The sequence below is a fragment of the Pempheris klunzingeri genome, chromosome 18, assembly GCF_042242105.1.
Source record: "Pempheris klunzingeri isolate RE-2024b chromosome 18, fPemKlu1.hap1, whole genome shotgun sequence".
Lineage (NCBI taxonomy): Eukaryota > Metazoa > Chordata > Actinopteri > Acropomatiformes > Pempheridae > Pempheris > Pempheris klunzingeri.
In genome coordinates this window covers 1,445,946-1,468,755 of record NC_092029.1, presented here as the reverse complement: position 1 = coordinate 1,468,755, position 22,810 = coordinate 1,445,946, and the positions used below count along the sequence as shown (strand labels likewise).

Genomic DNA, 22,810 nt, shown 5'->3' with positions numbered 1-22,810 from the left:
GGTGAAAAGGACATGGGCAGGTTTGCAAACAAATTCATGACACTTAAGTGGAATGAGTGTGTGTCAGCACAGGCACTGAGAAACCTCAAGGAAGCAAAATGGAACACTCCACAGCTGCTTCCTTTTACCAAAGATGTTAAAAAAGATGCATGAACATCTAAACAAACTGAGGCAGGAATACCAAAAAAAACCTGAAAGAAGAATCAAATCACAAGAACTGTGCAGAACTGGCAAAAATAACACTGTGAAGTCATACTGGTAAACCGGAGAAGAGAAGGGGAAGTTTCAAAGATGCCACTGAATGCTTTCTCGCTGAGAGAAGCCTTGTCCACTAATCCGGATGTCGAGTTTGCTCTGTCCGAGTTAGAGAGGAAGCTTTGCAAGCATTTCCAAAGAATTGAGATTAAAGGCAAACGAGGAAGAAAGGTCCCCATCCTCCTGACCCCTGATATGTTGGCTTCTATTGACCTGCTCGTCGAGACTCGTCAAACCTGCGAGGTCCCAGATGAAAATTTGTTTGTTTGGTAGACCACAAGTCATTTCAGAGGATCTGATGTCATTTGCCAGATAGCTCGTAGTTCAGGGGCAAAACATCCAGAGGCGTTAATCTCCCCAAAGTTAAGGAAGCACATGGCTACCATGTTCAAGGTGCTGAACTTAAAGGACAATGAAATGGACGACCTCGCTGACGATATCAGAGTACACCGTCAGTATTACAGACTGCCTGAGGGTACGTTACATGGAACGAGGTCAGCTGCCAGAGTTTCAAAGGAAGAATCTGGATGAAATCGACATCAATCCTCCAGGTAAAACAGGTCAATGTAGATGATTGAATAAATCTACTTACCCAATGTTACTGAACTCCTCAATGTTACTGTAGGTTAGTTCATGGTGGTGGAACTCCAGGATCATTTACATGGCACCAAATCACAACTACAGCTCCCCTCACCTCCCTCTTCCCTGTACTGCACTTCTGATTCTAAAAGTTCTACACGTTTTACTCTTCTGGGTTGTTTTCCAGAGAAAATGGAGGTGGATAGAACCGCCTCAGACACCGAAGCAGAGGAGGACATGATAGACACTGATGCAGCTCCTCTATCGTCTTCCTCTTCACCCTCATCGTCATCAGGTATTTAGGAAACTACTTTGAGAGAAGATTCAAAAGGTCTGATATTGATTGAGTGAGTGAGTGATTGTACATTTTATCAGCGTGCATTTTATCAGTGCAAATTAAAATCCTCAAGTAATAGCCAGAGCATTCATTTACTTCAGTGTAGAAGGCACCAGGCCTTTATTTCTCGTTGTCTTATTCTTTTCTTTACTTTAAGCATGTACACTAATGACCGTCACTGTGCTGAATGCTCATTTACTCAAAGAAAGCTTTTCTGTTGATAAACAGATCGAGGCTGAAAATAAGATCCAGCAGTGAAGGTGGACACAGTGATGAGCTACAGCCAGCTACAGGTGATCACATGTTCTGTGAAAATGTTGTGGCTGATGATGGGTTAGATCCTCTGGTGTGTAAAACACTGAGTTAAAGAAATCTGGGTCATTTTTTAGAAGGTTTAGCTCTGAATCTGCATGTGCTGATTAGATGAACATACATACCTCTAATCAAGACTAATAATATGAATACAATGAACTTCAGGTGTTGGTGAGTGAGGGGTCAGGCTTTGAATAAAAAATGGACAGCATAAAGCTAACAGTTGTATTAGTCCCTCTCTTACAGTGTTAAAGCTGCTCTTTTTTTTAACTTAATTTATATTTTGGAAAATGGCCATATGCTTTGACGAGGGCCGACCGCCGATCTTTCACCTGTGCTATTTGTGAGAAAACATGAAGCCTGTCCTGTTCTGTTCAAGTCAGTAACCCCAAGGAAGTGGTCTGAAGAGGAGGTCCAGGCGGTGGAGAGGTTTTACTGAGTCATTGGGGTCACATGATCCCTGGTGTGGGTGTAATTTTACCTGTTTGAGTTCAAACTGCATTATATGTTGGAGATAAGTGATGTCACGCCACTCCTGTTAAGGGAAGATTGTTCCAGGTGTCAGGCTCAGACTGTTTAGACCTGAAGAAGCTTTAAAGAGGAGACTGAAGTCCAGTTACCTTCAGATCAGCCTTCACACACGTGATCCTGGAGTGTCTCACACCTGTACTCATCACCTGCGATCATGACTCTGGATGCAGAACCTGGTTTAGATGTTGAGAAACATGAGCAAAATTCATGTTGAACCTCTGGAGAGTTCAGCTCACCTGTTCGATGTTCATTTTGTTTTATTTGCAGAAGAGCAATTCAGAAATTATTTTTCATAATTAACTGTTTGTAACAGTATATTTTGAAATGTTAAGAAAAGAAAAGAAAAAAAAAGTTATTTCAGAATGGTTGCTTACACTTGTAGTTAATATTGAATACAGAAATGCAAATCAAAAATATTTCAAATGGTAAAGGCACAGTTCTCTTTAAAAAGCTTTATTAATGTTATTTTACACGTATAACAGAAATCTGTAGGAGCGCCCTCTGGTGGTGGGTTGTGGTAAGATATTGATATTTACATACATTTTTCAGTTCTCTGAAAAACATTCAGAAAGTGACGCCCCCACCAGACATCTCCCTACATGGTGCTGTTTTGAGGACCCCACCAGACATGAAAACGTGTGTGTGTGTGTCTGTGATTGTGAGTGTTTCTGGGTCTGAGACCAGAGCCGGCTCTACCCAATGTGGCGCCCTAGGCGAGATTTTAGATGGCGCCCCCCTCCATCGGCGATTTACATGCACTTACAAAAGAAATCGAATAGCATTGCTTTTATCATTGTCTTTAATTTGTAAGGTAACATGTCACCAAATTTACATACTTAACAAATCACAAATTAATACAAAAAAATCTGAAATACAATATAAATACCCTTACCATAAAATAAACTGGACTTAAATAACTCAAAAGTATGTCTGAAGAGAGAAGAGGAATGTTACAGCTATTATATAAAAACGATGATTCCTTGAAAAAAAAAAGAAAAACCTAATAGATACATGTTGTCTACTATGCATGTATAATATACCATGCATTGTTTCTGCTATGCATATTAGATTAGATACAACTTTATTGTCATTACAGTGAAATGTTGATTAGCAGATGCAAAGAAGCAGTAAACTGCAGTTTAATATGGCGTGTGGGAATGCTAAGTTATGGAGTATTATTATTAATAATAATAATAATAATAATGTGCACTTTAAGACTGACGTAAAGTTTAAAACAATTAACATGCTTTAGATAATATGAACTGTAACACAACCAACAACTAGTGTTAAAAATCAGAGACATGAAGGGTTGAAAATGGAACAGCATTCTGACTGACTATTAAGAACAGGAAAAACGTTAGCTAGCCAGATGTAAATAAAACAAGCATAGATTAGGCCAGTGTAGACACCTACTGAGTAGGTTTAATCTATACAGATGATCCATAACAGTAAAGACCTCTCCATGCCGCTCAGCTACAGAGATATAAAACTGCTTATTTACTGATTAGCATACGATGTTGAGGCTGATCGCTCAGAAGCAAGTGAACAACCTGCTGTTCCACTGTGATAACTGCTACACCTGCTGTTCCACTGTGATAACTGCTACACCTGATGTCACACTGTGATAACTGCTACACCTGATGTCACACTGTGATAACTGCTACACCTGATGTCACACTGTGATAACTGCTACACCTGATGCTCGCTGTGATAACTGCTACACCTGATGTTACACTGTGATAACTGCTACACCTGATGTCACACTGTGATAACTGCTACACCTGATGTCACACTGCGATAACTGCTACACCTGCTGTTCCACTGTGATAACTGCTACACCTGATGTTACACTGTGATAACTGCTACACCTGCTGTTCCACTGTGATAACTGCTACACCTGATGTTCCACTGTGATAACTGCTACACCTGATGTTCCACTGTGATAACTGCTACACCTGATGTTACACTGTGATAACTGCTACACCTGATGTTACACTGTGATAACTGCTACACCTGATGCTGACTGTGATAACTGCTACACCTGATGCTCACTGCGATAACTGCTACACCTGATGTTACACTGTGATAACTGCTACACCTGATGCTGACTGTGATAACTGCTACACCTGATGCTCGCTGTGATAACTGCTACACCTGATGTTACACTGTGATAACTGCTACACCTGATGCTGACTGTGATAACTGCTACACCTGATGCTCACTGCGATAACTGCTACACCTGATGCTCACTGCGATAACTGCTACACCTGATGTTACGCTGTGATAACTGCTACACCTGATGTTACACTGTGATAACTGCTACACCTGATGCTGACTGTGATAACTGCTACACCTGATGCTCACTGCGATAACTGCTACACCTGATGCTCACTGCGATAACTGCTACACCTGATGCTCACTGCGATAACTGCTACACCTGATGTTACACTGTGATAACTGCTACACCTGATGCTCGCTGCGATAACTGCTACACCTGATGCTCACTGCGATAACTGCTACACCTGATGCTCACTGCGATAACTGCTACACCTGATGTTACACTGTGATAACTGCTACACCTGATGCTCACTGCGATAACTGCTACACCTGATGCTCACTGCGATAACTGCTACACCTGATGTTACACTGTGATAACTGCTACACCTGATGTTACACTGTGATAACTGCTACACCTGATGCTCACTGCGATAACTGCTACACCTGATGCTGACTGTGATAACTGCTACACCCGATGCTCACTGTGATAACTGCTACACCTGATGCTGCTTCATGTCATGACTGGATCTTCTTTCTCCCGTTTTTCCTGTTCTTCTTTTTTTGTCCCCTTTTTGTGGCGCCCCCTGGAGGCCACGGCGCCCTTAGCATTTGCCTATATTGCCTACTGGGAGAGCCGGCCCTGTCTGAGACTCTACGTCTTACAGAGAACTCAGAGACACTGAGGAGCCAAAAGACCAGAACCTGAGCCCAGGATACAGAGGCTCAGTGAAGGTGGTGCTGAAGGTGTGGAGGTGGATCAGTGAGTCAGAGGAGACTCTGTAGAAGGACAGAGAGCCGGCAGGACAGTCCACGTACACTGCTACTGTACCAGAGGAGGGGAAGGAGGAGAAGAAGGAGGAGGAGGAGATGGTTGTTTGTTCGTTATTGTGCCAGACAGAGTAACTACGACCTGAACACATCAGACTCCAGGACTGATCATTAAATCCAAACCAACAGTCATTCATGGTTCCACTCCTCTTGATTCCTCTGTAACTCACAGCTACATCCACCCCTCTTCTCCACTCCACCTCCCAGTAGCAGCGACCAGTCAGACCTTCTCTGCACAGCAGCTGAGTACACTGGTCAAATCTCTCTGGATGATCAGGATATGGCTGCAGCTCCTTCAGCAGTGTCACCGTCCTGTTGTTGTCAGACAGTTTGAGGAGTCTGTCCACTGTGTTTGTGTCCACTGAGAGTTCACAGGAATCTGATGGAGAGAAGAAGACACCAAACAGCAGCAGGTTATCAGCTGATCCAACTGTTGGCTTTGACTTTAGTTTATTCAGGGTCGAGCAGCTGGAGCCTCCTTCTTCTTCTTCTTCTACACTAAAAGAGTTCATGCAGCTAACACCACCTACTGAGACACACAGTCAACTCTACATCTTCATGATTAGCTTCAGCACGGCTCGGCCCAGAGCAGAAACTCTGCATCGCCTCCATCTCTCAGGTCTCCTGGTCCTGCTCCAACGGGCTTCTGCTCTAAAACTGTCCTGTTTTATCAGAATGGGTCAAAATGTGCACCAAGTCATGAAGGCACAGTTTTCTCTGAGCTGATGTGTTAAAGCTCACTGCGCTTCATCACTGGGGAACTACAGAGGCTTCCAGTTTAGATTCACCAGCGGCCGCATGAACCGGTTCTGCTCAGTCACGGCTCAGGACTCAGCTGATGCAGAAGATCTGGTGATCAATGACTGATGACAGTTTGTGGGGCTGATTACATCATATTTAAATGTCAGGACACCTTCTGTGATCCGACCACCACAGAGAACATAGAACCACAGGAACTAGTGACCATATTTAGGTACTAGAACTAGTGGAAAGATCCTCAGCACTGATTCATGAAGCCAGAGAACCACAGCAGGAGAACCAGGACCAGGATCCACAGGAACCAGAGAACCACAGTAGGAGAACCAGGACCAGGATCCACAGGAACCAGAGAACCACAGCAGGAGAACCAGGACCAGGATCCACAGAAACCAGAGAACCACAGCAGGAGAACCAGGACCAGGATCAACAGGAACAAGAGAACTACAGCAGGAGAACCAGGACCCACAGTAAACAGAGAACCACAGCAGGAGAACCAGGACCAGGATCCACAGAAACCAGAGAACCACAGCAGGAGAACCAGGACCAGGATCAACAGGAACAAGAGAACTACAGCAGGAGAACCAGGACCCACAGTAAACAGAGAACCACAGCAGGAGAACCAGGACCAGGACCTACAGGAACCAGAGAACATGTGGATCCTGGTCCTGGTTCTCCTGCTGTGGTTCTCTGACTTCATGAATCACTGCTGAGGATCTTTTTACTGATATTAGTTCAGTTATTATTATTCACACATTCACTATTGTCGTGTTTTTCACTGTTACTGTATTGATCAGTATCAGTCACATTGATCAGTATCAGTCACAACATTGGTTATGAATTAGCTCTATATAAAGAAAGGTTGATTGATAAAGACGATTAATTGCGTCTATATTTATTAAATGTTCATAAGTCAAAGAAACAAAGTGACAGGTTGTCATCTGTAGCTGACTAGAAGGCTGCAGTGTGGAGTCTGTAAATATCTTTAAACATCAGATTGTGAGCTGCTCTGTTCTCATGAATGAGTCTGAATCCACACTCACACTTCCTCAGACCAGGTTTCAGCCAGTGTTCTCCACCATGGTCCATCCTGCAGGAAGAAACAGTCAGAGGATGAAAACAGGAACATTTCATATAGAGATGGTTTGTCTCAGTGTTATTACTGAACATGTTCTGCAAATAAAACACAACTTCCACAATAAAACCTGTGAATATATCAAATGAATCTACAGAGAAATGAAAAGCGTTTGTGAACGTCTTCCCAACATTAAAACTTTCAAACTGATATTTGTGAATCCTTGAATTTCAGACAAACGTCCCACCAAAGTAAGAGCACGCCGTCTCTACGAGCTGTAGAGAAAACAACCAGCGATAAATGATGCGTTCAGTGTTTAGTCACGTTAATGTGACGCTGATTATTAGTGTGTGTTCATTTGTTCTGGAGACGTTCTAGCACACACACTTTTGTCTGAGGATGCTCGTGGGCTTGTGCTGCTTCTTCAGAAATACTTCTGCTTCTGACGCAGCAGCACAAGGAAGCTGGACGTCTTTCCCTCCCTTATCTTCATGTTTAACCTTCAGTATCTAGTGAGGACTGGAAGCTGCAGCAGCGACAGCAGGCGAGCAAACAGCTGCTGTGCCGTTAGTCAGAATAACTTCTTCACACAAGCCTCAAACACAAGAATCCCAGCATGCAACGTCTGCCATGTCAAAATAAAGCTCAAACATCAAACTTAATTAAAATACGTCAGTCACTTGAACACTATTGTTAGTGTGTGTGGCCTGTTAGCAAAGATGGTTAGCTCATCATTAGCTATCTAATGCTAGCTTGGTGCTAGCAGGTTGTTGCACTACTTTGGAATTATATTGTTTTTATTTTTGGAATTTGTGTTTTGCTGGTCTGTTATATTTGCAAAATATCTTTTTTGTATTTGTGGAAGATGGTTTATATTTATAGATTCCACATTCACACAGATTGATGAGCTGTTCACACAAATAATATTGGGACAAATATATCTCCATAATTAGTAACGAGAAAGCACAAACACCATGTTTTGGCTCTGTTCATACCTGAGAGTCTCCAGTCTCCACTGTGGATCCTCCAGTCCAGCAGACAGCAGCTTCACTCCTGAGTCTCCTGGATGGTTGTAGCTCAGGTCCAGCTCTCTCAGATGGGAGGGGTTGGAGCTCAGAGCTGAGGCCAGAGCAGCACAGCCTTCCTCAGTGACCAGACAGCCTGACAGCCTGGAATCAGGAAAATATCACAAAATCTACACCTATTCTATCTTGAGGACATGCCTAAAAAAAACAGCCAGACACTCATAATTGTGATGGCTTCAATAAAGATTATTCAGATTGGTGTCCAGTCTTTCCATTAGCTTTTGGACACCATGTTTCAGATCATTTTATAAGAAAAATAATCATAAATGACAGCATGGAATTAGTTTTCAAAATGGTCAAGTACCAGTCATCAACACAAAGAGACAACTTAATGATAGTCTTGATGTTTTCATTTTGTTAGTTTGAAAAGTTCCCCATCAATCAGCTTCAGAAGTCTAAGAAATCTCAAGGATTCAAGGACAGAACAGACTTAATAATGAAATAAGCATTTTTGATATGTAGCAAGAGTCACTGATGAAACCATCAACCTGTTTTAACAACCAAGTCACAGCTGCACTCATGTTATCAGGACAGTCTTTAAGAAGTTCCATATTTTTTTAACACATGTAAAAGTAAAGCAGTATTTAAAACGCCTTTTGATATGTGGCTGAATCCTGACCTGAGAGTCTCCAGTGTACAGTGTGGACGCTTCAATCCAGCACAGAGGAACTTCACTCCTGAATCCTTCAGGTCGTTGTTACTCAGGTCCATCTCTGTCAGATGGGAGGGGTTGGAGCTCAGAGCTGAGGCCAGAGCAGCACAGCCTTCCTCAGTGACCAGACAGCCTGACAGCCTGGAATCAGGAAAGAGTTGGTACAATTTCTCAATGAAAAAAGAACTGCAAGAAAATCTACACCTATTCTCAGACTGTTATCATTACCAGGTCAGTTATACAAACCAATACAGACTATTCATTTGTATTTTACTATTCCATTTCATTCATTTGATTTGATTTGATTTTTTTGATTTCAGAGTGACAGTTACAACTCCTTTCCTGTTCTGTTTGTTTGAAACCATTTTACAGAGAGTTATATGAGAAGAATGATCCCTCAGATGTGGAGTCATTAACATTATAATGCATATACATTACAATGTAAACCAACATTTCAATCAACTGATAACAAACAGCTGATCTCTGACCTGAAAGTCTTCAGTGGACAGTGTGGACTCCCCAGTCCAGAAGACAGGAGCTTCACTCCTGCATCCTTCAGGTTGTTGTTATTAAGGTCCAGCTCTGTCAGACTGGAGGACTGGGAGCTGAGAACTGAGGACAGAGCTGCACAGCTTCTCTCAGAGAGGTTACAGCCACTCAGCCTGAGGAAGAGACAGTGATAAACACAATGGTAGACTTTCTTCTTCATGAAATATAAAATCTAGAAATGAATATATCCAGTGATCCATCCACCTACAGAGCTTTGCTGGAGGCTCTGACCACTGGCAGCAGCCTCAGAAGAGCCTCCTCTGAAGCAGAGTATTTCTTCAGCTCAAACACGTCCAGATCTTCTTCTGATGACAGTAAGATGAAGACCAGAGCTGACCACTGAGCAGGAGACAGTTTATCTGTGGAGAGACTTCCTGATCTCAGGGACTGTTGGATCTCCTCCACTAGAGAACGATCATTCAGTTCATTCAGACAGTGGAGCAGGTTGATGCTTCTCTCTGGAGACGGATCTTCACTGATCTTCTTCTTGATGTATCTGACTGTTTCCTGATTGGTCCTGATTGAGCTACTTCTTGTCTGAGTCAGCAGACCTCGTAGGAGATTCTGATTGGTCTGCAGTGAAAGACCCAACAGGAAGCGGAGGAACAAATCCAGGTGTCCATTTGGACTTTGTAGGGCCTTTTTTACTGCACTATGGTAGAAATTTGTGGGTTTAGATGTGTCTCTAAATAGTTTAGACCACCGTTTTGCCTCTGACAGCAGATTGACTCCAGAGTTGATGAAGGTCAGATGGACATGAAGAGCAGCCAGAAACTCCTGAACGCTCAGGTGGACGAAGCAGAACACCTTGTCCTGGTACAGTCCGCTCTCCTCTCTAAAGATCTGTGTGAACACTCCTGAGTACACTGAGGCTTCTCTGATATTGATGCCACACTCTGTCAGGTCTGATTCATAGAAGATCAGGTTCCCTTTCTGCAGCTGCTCAAACGCCAGTTTTCCCAGAGACTCGATCATCTTCCTGCTCTCTGGACTCCAGTGTGGATCTGTCTCAGATCTTTTATCATACTTGACATTCTTCAGTTTATACAGAACCACCAGAAAGTGGATGTACATCTCAGTCAGGGTCTTGGGCAGCTCCTCTTCCTCTTCTGTTTTCTTAAGCAGAACCTCCAGAACATTAGCAGTGATCCAGCAGAAGACCGGGATGTGGCACATGATGTGGAGGCTTCGGGACGTCTTGATGTGGGAGATGATTGTGTCGGCCTGCTCCTCATCTCTGAACCTCTTCCTGAAGTACTCCTCCTTCTGAGGGTCGGTGAACCCTCTGACCTCTGTCACCATGCCAACACACTCAGCAGGGATCTGATTGGCTGCTGCAGGTCGTGTGGTTATCCAGAGGCGAGCAGAGGGAAGCAGATTCCCCCTGATGAGGTTTGTCAGCAGCACATCCACTGAGGTGGACTCTGTCACATCAGTCAGGGTCTCATTTTTGAAGAAGTCCAGAGGAAGTCGACACTCGTCCAGACCGTCGAAGATGAAGACGACCTGGAACTCTTCAAACCTAAAGATTCCTGCGTCTTTGGTTTCAGGAAAGAATCGATGAACAAGTTCCACAAAGCTGCATTTTTTTTTTTTTACCCCATTCAGCTGTCTGAAGGTGAAAGGAAACATGAACTGTATGTCCTGGTTGGCTTTGTCTTCAGCCCAGTCCAGAGTGAACTTCTGCGTTAAGACTGTTTTCCCGATGCCGGCCACTCCCTTTGTCATCACTGTTCTGATTGGTTCCTCTCTTCCAGGTGGGGCTTTGAAGACGTCCTCACATCTGATGGTTGTTTCTGGTCTGTCTGGTTTCCTGGAAGCTGCTTCAATCTGTCTGACTTCATGTTCATTGTTGACCTCTGCAGCCCCCCCCTCTGTGATGTGGAGCTCTGTGTAGATCTGGTTCAGCAGCGTTGGGTTTCCTGCTTTGGCGACGCCCTCAAACACACTCTGGAACCTCTTCTTCAGGGTAGACTTGAGTTTCCGCTCGTACTCAGCAAGAATCTCTGAATGAACAAAAATTAGACATTAGTGATAAGATGGCACAAGAAATGTATCAGCAAATACAGCTGGACTCAACATTATTGAATCCACATCACAAATTAGGTGTATCTGCAAAATCTAATCTATCTAATCTAAAATCTAACTTTCAACTGTCTTCAATGAGTATGACAGGTGGTTTCTCCAAATTCAACACAACATGCCACTTTTATGGCAACTGCAGTTTCTAAACTATTTAGCCCCTTCCTGACAAGTATCTTTAGTACTTAGTAGAGCACCTTTTAGCTAGTTTAGTTTAATCTGAGGAATCAGAGCTCATTCCTCATGAACAACAGCCTCCAGCTCTTTATTATTCTTGTGTTTATGTGCTGCAACCTCCTTCTTCAAATCTCAGATTTTCTGTGGGATTCAAGTCAGGTGACTGTGACGGCCACTCTGGTGTCTTCCAGGATTTTTCCTGAAGCCTTGGTGGACTTTGAGGTATGATTGGGATCATTGTCCTGTTTGAAGGTCCAATGATGCCCATGCTGCAGCTTCCTCAAAGACGGCATGATGTTTTCTCCTGTATTTCCTGACACTAGATTGAATCCATCTTGCCCCCCAAATGCTGCAGCATCACTGAGCCACCGCCATGCTTCACTGTAGGAAGGATGCTCTTTTCAGTGTCTGCCTCATTCTTCCCCCTCCAGACATACCGCTGATCCATAGACCTGAAAAATCTATTAATTTATATGGTTTTGAACATATTGGTGCCGACTTGTCTTGTGCTTTTGGGTCAGCAGTGATGAACATCTCATAGTTTGTGCATGGAGACCTTCGGCGTTTAGTTTGCTCCTTACTGGAGAAACTGAAACCTCACTGCCTGCTGCCTCTAAGTCTTGCTGCAGGTCTTTTGCAGTCACTCAAGGGTTTTTGTCCACCTGCCTCCTCAGAGATCTGGTGGCAGCTGTTGATAGTTTCCTTTTTCTGTCACGTCCTGGTGGTGTAGCCGTCGTTCCTTTAGCTTAGCATGTTTGTGCAAAGCAATGATCTCCTCTCTTAACTTAGACAATTCCCTTAACTTACCCATATTTCTAACATGTAACGTGATGTCAGAGTGAATAAACCCCCCCAGCCACTCTGGGTATTTCATGTGTTTTGTCTCAAGCACACTTAATGCAACTAATCAAAGGCCTCATTAGCTGCACCAGGTGTGCTTGAGACAACACCTGATTTGAATGATTATCTTACTTCCAAGGTTTCTCCTTTTTAAAAGCTCTTCCTCCGAGAAACAACTTCCAGGGTCTCTGAAGTAGACAAACTCCTCTACCATATTAAGGTGGTGACTCTTTGAGGGGTTCCTCTAGATAATGAGGAGGGTGTTTCTGTTATCACTGTCATGTACGTTGTTACAGTCTACAAATGTTATGATTGCATAATATGCATCTTCCTACTCTGTCAAATACCTTTCTAATGACCTACCTGTTGGTTCTGAGATGGTAGGTGGGAAATTCTTCACCAGATCATTCTGATTAATCAAAACCAAAACCATTTTGGCCACTTTGATGGTGTTTATACAGTAGGTCTTCACCATCTGATCCACTGTGTCCATCCTGTCTGCATTCTCCAGTCGACTCTTTGGGATTGCTGTGAAGCCCTCCAGGACTCCTTTCTGCTGCAGGTACCACTTGAATTTTTTAAAGTCCTCGGCTTCCAAATCCTCCAAAGTTCCCAAGAGGACCTGTTGAGGTGTCGCCATCTTTTTCTCCTGTAACGTTCAAGAACATACTAAAAGAACATTGGGGAAACCCAACCATAACAGATCAATGCTCATTCACTTCTTAAAGTTTCGTAGAGGGAGTTTGTCTGTCCTGAATTAAAGTGGAGAGACGGAGCACACAGCAGTGTCAAAACCCAACATTCACACATTCCTCTGGTCGGATTCTCACCTGCTGAACTGACTTCAGGTGGACTGACAGACGCTTTCCACCTTCACGAGGAAACACTGGGAGAGAAGAAGCTGCTCATTCCTTCCTCGTCAGTCCTGGTGTCTGTGTGCATCTGATCTGAGGACGCCGTCACACCCTCATAGGGTCAGAGTCCAAGTCTGAAAAACACCAGTGACGTAAACACTGGTCCAACCTGTGGCAGAAACCCAGTGAGAGTCAGAGGAGCCACTGATCAGATGGTGGAGTTCTCCTACCTGTCCACCAGGTGGAGCTAACTGACCATCTGATCAACTACAGATCAGCAGCAACATGGATCCTGGAGCCCTGAAGACAGAAGTTATTAAAGCTCTCTAGAAAAAGCCTGATCTAGACGCCTCAGTGATAAACGACTACAGACAAACATCAGACTGGTCTTTTGTGGGAAAGGCCATTGAAAGGGTTGTTTTCCTGCAGCTTAACACTTTCTTGGTGCATAATAATCCCCTCAGTCTGGTTTTAGACCACAGCACTGAGGCTGCACTAGTTTTAAATGACATCACCTGAGTAGCCACACATGGAACATTTCATTTACAATTTTAATCTGAAATCTTTGCATTTGATGCTGTTGGACAGGTTAGAAAAGTGGGACTACTTTGTGCCGACTGGTCATTTTAAATCTGAGCAAACAAAAATAACGTGTGGGGTTCCTCAAGGGTCCATTCTCTGACCTCTTCTTTTCATCGTTTATATGCTTCCCCTGAAATTAAAGCCCACTAATCGAGCCATAAATCATCAGTTCATTAAATCAGCCTCCTCCCACCTTTTAAAAAAACAGCCAGAATAAAAGATGTTTGTCCAAACGAGACACAGAAACTTATTCACACATTTATCTTCATCAGGCTGAACTACTGCGATAGTATCTAAATAAAAAAATCACACACAGACAGATTGAAGGTCATCAGGTGGTCAGTCAGCTCCATCTAGTGGACAGGTAGGAGAACTACATGATTCTCTGTCTCTTTCACCAGCAACAGCAGGAAAAATAAAGGATGGACAGATTCTATTTATTGAAATAAAATTTAACAGGTATGATAAACATGTATCCAGTGAAATTAAAAGCAAATTTTGAGTTTGAGATTTTTTTAGTTTATTTTGAATGATTTCTTGTGTTGAAGTCTCAGAAATGAAGGCCTCCGTTTCTCTGAATGTTCCTGCTGTTATTAGTGGGACTGAATGAATCAGAGCAGAGCAAAGCTTATTTTTAAAGTTTGGGTAGAGAGAGTTTGTCTGTCCTGAATTAAAGTGGAGAGACGGAGCACACAGCAGTGTCAAAACCGAGTAAGTTGCATACCCTGCCTTTAGATATGCCCATTAATTATATATAAGATATGCCTCACCTGCTGAACTGACTTCAGGTGGACTGACAGACGCTTTCCACCTTCATGAGGAAACACTGGGAGAGAAGAAGCTGCTCATTCCTTCCTCGTCAGTCCTGGTGTCTGTGTTCATCTGATCTGAGGACGCCGTCACACCCTCATACCTTCAGAGTCCAAGTCTGAAAAACACCAGTGACGTCAAAACTGGTCCAACCTGTGGCAGAAAACCAGTGAGAGTCACTGGTGTCCACCACCTAGTGGACAGGTAGGAGAACTACATGATTCTCTGACTCTTTCACCAGCAAGAGCAGGAAAAATAAAGGTTGGACAGAGTCTATTTATTTATATGAAATTTAACAGTTATGATTAAAATGTACCCTGTAAGATTAAAGACTAATGTTTAGTCTTTATTCTGTGTTTCGTGGGATAGAATGAACCATTATTGGGATCATGAGACCGAAGCTCCGCCCAAAACATCGCAGCCAATCAGGACATTACGTCATCAATCCGCGCCGCCGCCTGTATTTAATGATACGTGTTTACACAGAGAAAGGTAAAAATGACGTAATGTTTCTAACAGGTGATTTTTAGGAAAGATCACCGACGGACAGAAAACATTTTGAGTCCGTGTGCTGACGGTATTTTCCCTCCCTGACTCTTCCGGGTCTCTTCCGGGTCTCTTCCTTGTAACCGTCATCCTCTCTGGCGCTGAAGCAGGAAGTAAACAAAAGTCCAAACTAGCTTCAAATCGCAGCTTTTCTGCCCCAAAATGTCGATTTCAAACCCGAGACAGACGTTTTTAAACCCGGTAAGACTCCTACCGGCCCTTTTTTAATAATTCATTGGATATACATGTTAACTTCTTCACGAGCATCGTAGCGAAACAAAGCAAAGAATATTTAATGTGACATTTTCATGGATATCATGTCTAAAATACTTCCCTCATTTAGCAGCATCCCCGCTGGTTTGGGCGGAGATTTCATCCTCTAAATAATTTTATATCAGCAAAATGTGCCTCTAAAAGTTTGGGTTCGGACCGCAGACTGTTATTTCATTAATTATTCTACTAATAATATGTATTTATCTGCGCGTGAGCTCGTTTTTGTCATCGCTGCTTGGAGCCGAATTAAAAAGTGGCTCCTTATTGTTCGTGTTCCGTCTTAAATGAAGTCACTTTGCGGCACAGCATTTGACAATACGTGAGGAAATATTAAAACATTCATGATTAATACTGGAGTTTGGAAGTATCAGAAATACAAAGAGTCCATGTGAAGAAAGGCCTTCAGTGAAGAGCTGAATGAGTGTTTTAATGAAATGTTCTTATTTTATTGTACAATCTTTAAATCAGCTTATTGGTGACTGATCCAAACTAACTGATACCAAACTGTACTGTCAGATCAATAAGTGGTGGAACAGAATGAACTGCAGCAGGTTGGGCTGCAGCTAACAGTTATTTATTATTGGTAATAATTTCTGTCACAGACGACTGAACACAGCTTTTCAGGCTCATGAGTATTATTGATTATTGTCCCCACAGATGATCCCCTTCGCTGGGACGATCCTGGGCGGTTTGGTTCCAGGGGAGATGCTTCTCATTCAGGGCTCGGTGCCCTCTGATGCTGACAGGTGAGAGTCTGTCACTCAAACTCTCTAAGTCACCTGGTTGTACACCTGCAAACATCAATACATGTGATTGAAAACACCTGAAGGTCTGAAGGTTGGACAGATGATCCCAACACATCTGTGATCTTGACTTGGTTCTTATTTTTCTGGAGGCGGGGCCACGTTAAACCTTCACCTGTCGTCCCTCTGCACTGTCTTGCAGGTTCCAGGTAGACCTCGCGTGCGGCGGCAGCGTGAAGCCGAGGGCCGACGTGGCGTTTCACTTCAACCCGAGGTTCCAGAGGAAGATGTGCGTCGTCTGTAACTCGCTGCAGAAGGAGCGCTGGGGCCGAGAGGAGATCCTGCACCAGATGCCCTTCGCTGCCGGGGCGCCGTTCGAGCTCATCGTCCTCGTCCTGAAAGACAAGTTCAAGGTGAGAGACGAGCTGCCTGAAGCTCAGAGTACTACTGATACTTGTACTACCTGAAGCCAACAGTACTTGTGTACTTGTACTACCTGAAGCTGACAGTACTTGTACTACCTGAAGCTGACAGTACTTGTGTACTTGTACTACCTGAAGCTCAGAGTACTTGTGTACTTGTAGATAGATAGATATTTGTTTATTGATCCCTCAGTGGGGAAACTTTGCTGTTACAGCAGCTCAAAGGGACAGACAAAAAGAATAAAAGCACACAGTTAAGAATTAGAAAAATTAAATAGCAGAATATAATAGAATTAGAAAAATTAAATAGCAGAATATAATATAATATATACAGTGGTAAAAACCTATGTACACAAAAAAATGTAATTACAGAGACAACAACAACAACAACAACAACAGGGTGAAGTGAAGTGGGGTGAGAATTATTGTACAGTTTATGTTATAGTAAAGTGCTCAGGTGGTGGTGGTGGTTGGTGCAGCAGACTATAATGCAGCATTGTACAGTCTGACTGCAGTCGGGATGAAGGACCTGCGGAAGCGCTCCTTCTTACACCTGGGGTGTATCAGTCTGTGACTGAAGGAGCTGCTTAAGGCCCCCACAGTCTGATGCAGAGGGTGGGAGGTGTTGTCCAAGATGGAGGACAGTTTGGACAAGGTCCTCCTCTCTCCCACCACCTCTATGGGGTCCAGGGGGCAGCCACAGACCGAGCCGGCTCTCTTAATTAGTCTGTTGAGCCTGTTCTTGTCCCGCTCAGAGCACCCCCCTCCCCAACACACCACTGCATATGAGACCACAGATGCCACCACAGTCTCGAAGAAGGTCCTCAGGAGTGGTCTGCTCACTCCTGAAACTTACTACCTGAAGCTGACAGTACTTGTGTTCTTGTACTACCTGAAGCTGACAGTACTTGTGCACCTGTGCGGCAGGTGGCGGTGAACGGAGCTCATCTGTTGGAGTATCAGCACAGGCTGGAGCTGGAGCGGGTCGACACCCTGCTCATATCTGGAAAGGTCAAAGTTGAAGCCGTCGGCGTCGTGCCGAGCGCCGTGAGTCTCTGCAGATTCTGTTCAAACTGTGTGCAGAAGTTTGTGTTTTTATCTTCATGTGATCAAAGGTGTGATGACGACGAATGAGATGTTCTGTTGTTTTCAGAGTTCAGTTTCTCCTGCAGCGAGTCGAACCAGCCTGGATTCAGAGATGAACGTAAGCAACTGACTCTGAAGGTTTTGAATCAAGTTTAACTTTTACCAATGAATGATTTAGTCACTTTGAGCAGTGACCTTAATATTACACTATTGTTAGAAAGTAGAAACACCACTGTGGAGGTCACAGCTTTGTTTATTTCACATGATTATACATCTTTTACCTTTTGCTGTAATATTTCTCATTTGATGAGCTCAAATGATCACCAGTTGTGAGCTGACAGTACTTGTGTACTGTGTCATCAGCATAAAATTATAGATTTGGCAAATAATGTCCAGAGTGAGAAGCATGTAAACAGAAAACAACAGAGGACCTAAAGTGGAGCCCTGTGGTACACCACCAGTATTTCCTACAGAGGATATTAGATTAGAAATATAATGTTTGCTGTTTTAAAATTATTTTTTCACTGCAGTTGGAGTTTTAATTATTTTTTATTTGTTCATCCTCCAGCCAATAATGTCCTCTTCAGGCGACTTGGTAAGTTTTACTGCTGTTGGTCACGTGCTGCCGTATAATTTAGATTTAGTACATTGTCAGTGGTGTTTGCTTCCTCCATTGTCTCCTAACAGCATTTCTACGGACTACTAACAGTGTTTTAACCAAATATCTGTCGCCTACCATCACACTCTATTCAGACAAATTACCTGGATAATAAAGTTCAAACAACTATTAGAGACCTTTATTTTCTGATTTATACAAGAATAACATCCAAACTCTCCAACGTCTCTGAAGTCTGTTGCTTTAATGAAGAAATAAATCCCATTTCAGAGAATTCCCCCTCACACATGAACTGTCTGTATAAACTGTGTCTCTGAATTAAGAGTTTTAAAAAAACTGAACTGAACTGAACTCCCTTCCTGCTCAAAGTGCAGCTTCCCTTCCTTCCTCCCTTTTTCCATCATCCCTTCTTCCTCTCTTCATCATCACTGCTTTTATATCTGGTGCATTTAAAGTGATGCTTGGTTACAGAAACAGCAGAACCTAAAAAGCTTTTAACATTTTTAAACTTTAAAAAGTAAGAGCAGGAAAATGGACTCTAGATTTTAAGAGTCAGATCAGTTAAAGAATGAAGTAAAATAAATGATTTCTTCCTTCTGTCTTCAACCATCTAGTTATTTGTCTTCCCTCCGTCCAGCTGGTCTGAGACCTGGATCAGGTTTTGATCTTCTGTCTGATGAAACCTTGTTTTCCTACAGAGCGTTCCCTTCAGAGGTGAGCTGCTCAAAGCGCTGAGTGTCGGACGCAGCATCACCATTAAAGGAGAAACCAGAGAGGGTGCACACAGGTACACAACACCTCAGCACACCAGTGACTCTTCACTGGCCTCACCATCGATTTGATCACAAACTTCCTGCCAACGCTTCAGATTCAAACGTCTGTCTCCTTTTTCACCCCTGACGAGTTTGAAGTAAGTTTTAAAACAGTCAGTAAATCTGTAATGTGCCCATACTGGTGTGTTTTTAGCTTGAGAGGCAGCTGGATTCACAAGATCAGAGTCATGTGAGACTTAATGGAGCCGTGGTCAAAGTTTTTTGGCTGAACTACGGCGGTTCGGACCAATCAGCCTTAAGCTGTGGGCGACGTTTAGGTTCGACCACATGAAGAAGCAACTGTTTGTCTGAAATCAACAGTGGCTGCTGCTAAAGAAGTTTGCCTCATGGTTCATCTAATCTCCTGTCAGCTAGTTCATGATAATCACACAGTTCTGTGTAACAAACCATCTGCTGCTGATCTCTGCGTTACATCCCAACATACAACAGTCAGGTTCGTGTAACGACAGCCCTCAGTCCAATGCAAGAGAGCGGCACTGCTGACTGTAACATGGGCCCATTCATCTCAAGTTGGTCCATAACAAAACTAGAAAAATGAGTGAATGGATCAAAGAATTCAAATGGAAACGTTCATCATAGGACATCAGATGTTTTTTTTCTGTTTCATTTCTCTGCTTGATGTGTTTTCACCGTTTTCTGTGTTTCAGCTTCTGTGTGAACCTGCGAGTGTCCAGCAGCAGCGACATCGCTCTTCATCTGAACCCTCGTCTGAAGAAAGAGGTCTTTGTCAGAAACTCCTTCCTGTCGAAGAGCTGGGGCCCCGAGGAGAAAACGCTGGCCTCCTTCCCCTTCACTGCAGGACAATACTTTGAGGTACCGGACCCCCACCAGACAGCCGCCTACTCTTTTTAATGTTTGCTTCTGGTGTGTTTCTGACGGAGCAGCTCAGAGCAGAGGAGGCGGCAGGAAGTCAGACAGACAAACCACAAAGAGAATCCACTCAGTTTTCACAATAAAAGCCCCCCTGCAGACTGTCAGTGGTATATTCCAGCAGCACATCAGTATTATTCTCTAATGGGGGGGCACCAGGCCAGACGTCAGCCGCTCAGAGGGTTTTTAACACCATGACGACCAGAGGTTCATCTGGGATGGAGAAACGCGGCCTGTTTGATCCTGTTAGAAACACATTTAAAGCAGCAGAAGAAGAAACGAGGCCTGTTTTCACTTCACATTGTTCACCGGAGTCTGGTTCATGAGTGAGGGAGCAGGAGATGGACAGACGGATGAGAGTCAGTGTGATGATGATGATGATAATGAGGGTGTGTTTCCTCTGCAGATGATCGTCCTGTGTGACTCTCAGCACTTCAGAGTCGCCGTCAACGGGGTCCACCAGCTGGACTACAAATACCGAGTCCGGGACCTGAGCCGCATCACCCAGCTGGAGGTTCTGGGAGACGTCACGCTGCTGGACGTGAAGATCTCCTGAACGGTGACGGACTGATGAGAAACGACCTTTACAGACTGAATGTACGAACTGCTCAGTAATCCCTTGTAATCACAGAGAAGCACCAGACATTCAGGAAGGTCCAACAGACTGCTGTCTCATGTTTCTGCAGTGTCTCTAACCGTTAGCTACTTCCTGTTGAGAGGAGGAAACAGAATGCATCATGGGAGTGTTGGCACATCTGCTTGTAACCAGATCAAATAAAGTGAGCTTGTGAAGCTGCTGTGGATCAGGTGAACGGCTTCTTCAGTGTGGATGCACAGCTTTGGGATGAATGCAGCCCCTAATGTGCCAGAGTCCAAGTGACGTCTTTAAAGTACTTATTTAGTCCAACAAACCCAAAGATGTTCAGTCAGTGTTTGTAGACCGAGGACACCTGATCCACCTGATCCACCTGATCCACCTGATCCACCTGATCCCGTCCCGGCTCACAGAGCACGATGGAAATGTAAATGTTTCTTCGCTGTCACACTGAAATAAATCACTGCATTTGAATCATAGTTATGGAAAAAGGTTCATGTTTACTGTGACTTGTTGGAGGCTCCTAAGTGGAGCATGAGGTTAGAAACTAAACCAACACTTTGCTGGTCCCAAACCCGGACGAGGACATTACATTTGATTAAATTTGATATTCTAACATTTAACAATACAGGAGAAAATTGATTTATGTAATGTGGGTCTAGACAAACTATTTAAGTCATGAGGTTATTTTGAGAAGTGACAGAAGAAAGTTAATTTGTGGCTGATTTGTCTTTTACTTACTTTTTGTCTCCCACTATGTTATTCCTCTCTCTACTACAGCGCACATTACAACTACATGCTACATTATTTTTACATTTTTTACATTATGCAAATTAGGTGGTGGCACCATTTAGCAACTTTTAGAAAATAGCCAATAGCTGCTTTCCTCACTGAGGAGTTGGCAACACTGCAAACCTCGTGACGCACTTCATAAAAGACTTCCTGGATTTCTCAACGTGCTTCGAAGCATCATCACAGCACGTAACATCACTATGGAAGGGGTTCTCCACCTGGGAGATCTGCAGAGAACCAGATCGCAGGTCAGCAGGTAAGCTCTGTGATCGTAAAGCCGCAGCAAACAGTGATGTTTTCAGGCCTGATTTAAATGTCAGGATAACTTAGATGTTCCCAGTGGTGAATCTGTGCTGCAGCATCACACAGACCTGGACTCCATATTTATGGTGAGTGGAGAAACAAGCACAGCCTCTACTGATGACTGCAACGGATGAAATGATAACAATTCAATGATGTGACATAAAAGGTGGTTGAAGTCGAGATCGTCTACAATGATCTTGGCTCGAGGGAAAGGGGATGAGGAGCAGTGTTTAGCCAAACAACGTGTCTGAAGGTTCCCAAATAAGTGAGTTTCTGGGATGTTATTGAACATTGTTCTATTTAGGATGAGGTTCATCTCCAATGATTAAGAAACTCTATTGCCACATCTGAAATGTTTGGAGCCCCTCACAAGACAGGGAGGAAAAAAGATGGAGGAAAGACAGATCAGTACTTCAGTTCTCCCAAGAGACTTTTTGCCAAACATTTCCCTTTCGGTCAGCGTACGATCGGGTCGGTTTGGCACGAAGGAAACAAACAACAGCATGACTGACTAGTCTGGCTGTGAACAACTCTCCCAATATTCACACAGACACAGAAACCTCCCTCCTTCACATTAAACATGGAGGTCAGATCAGCCATTCATGTCCGAGCATGAGGGGGCTACAAATACACTGTGAGTACAGGTGAACTGGATGTGGAGTTTGTGATAAAACAGCTAAACGGGATAAAAATACTTCACTGTGGCATTAAAGTGGAAATTCAACATGATATATTATTAGCGATGGATGAAAACATCGTACCACTGAATAAGCACGAAGGCTGAGGCCATGAATATTAGTGAAACACTAACTTGGTGCTGACTTCATCATAATAGAAAGTCACATGACTGAGCTTGACCTGCTTTGGTACGATACCGAGTTAAACGGTTCTTAATTTGGAAGACAGTGAAGCGAATAAACAGGCAGGAATGACACCACCTAGACCATCTAGACTGTACTGACCTGACCAGCCAATGACATACTAGTTTTAGGAGTCTGAATGCAATGTGTTGCACTGAGCGAACCTGAGGGTCCTCTAGGTGGAAACAGACTTCCACACATGGGTTTATAAAAAGTGGTCAACCTCAAAGTGGTGTGTTCAACAAGTTGGGATTGAATTGTAATCGTTATTTTTCCTTTTTTCCAGCTGC

At 43.5% G+C, this 22,810-nt stretch overlaps 2 protein-coding genes across 2 annotated transcripts; one reads left to right on the top strand and one right to left on the bottom strand.

Annotated features, from left to right (window-relative positions):
- Positions 1 to 4,940: 4,940 nt before the first annotated feature.
- On the bottom strand, positions 4,941 to 12,981 carry LOC139217626 (NLR family CARD domain-containing protein 3-like). Its single transcript, XM_070848999.1, has 7 exons — positions 12,699 to 12,981; positions 9,445 to 11,242; positions 9,176 to 9,349; positions 8,655 to 8,828; positions 7,946 to 8,119; positions 6,919 to 6,965; positions 4,941 to 5,498 (listed from the first exon to the last, which is right to left on the bottom strand). The coding sequence occupies exons 1-7, from the start codon at positions 12,973 to 12,975 to the stop codon at positions 4,951 to 4,953; spliced, it is 3,192 nt and encodes a 1,063-aa protein (XP_070705100.1). The 5' UTR covers positions 12,976 to 12,981; the 3' UTR covers positions 4,941 to 4,950.
- A 2,191-nt stretch (positions 12,982 to 15,172) lies between these two features.
- LOC139217614 (galectin-8-like) lies at positions 15,173 to 21,044 on the top strand. The gene is made up of 9 exons (XM_070848984.1): positions 15,173 to 15,328; positions 16,058 to 16,146; positions 16,346 to 16,556; positions 17,493 to 17,612; positions 17,719 to 17,769; positions 18,220 to 18,246; positions 18,966 to 19,054; positions 19,748 to 19,913; positions 20,377 to 21,044. The coding sequence occupies exons 1-9, from the start codon at positions 15,290 to 15,292 to the stop codon at positions 20,524 to 20,526; spliced, it is 942 nt and encodes a 313-aa protein (XP_070705085.1). The 5' UTR covers positions 15,173 to 15,289; the 3' UTR covers positions 20,527 to 21,044.
- The last annotated feature ends 1,766 nt before the right edge of the window (positions 21,045 to 22,810 follow it).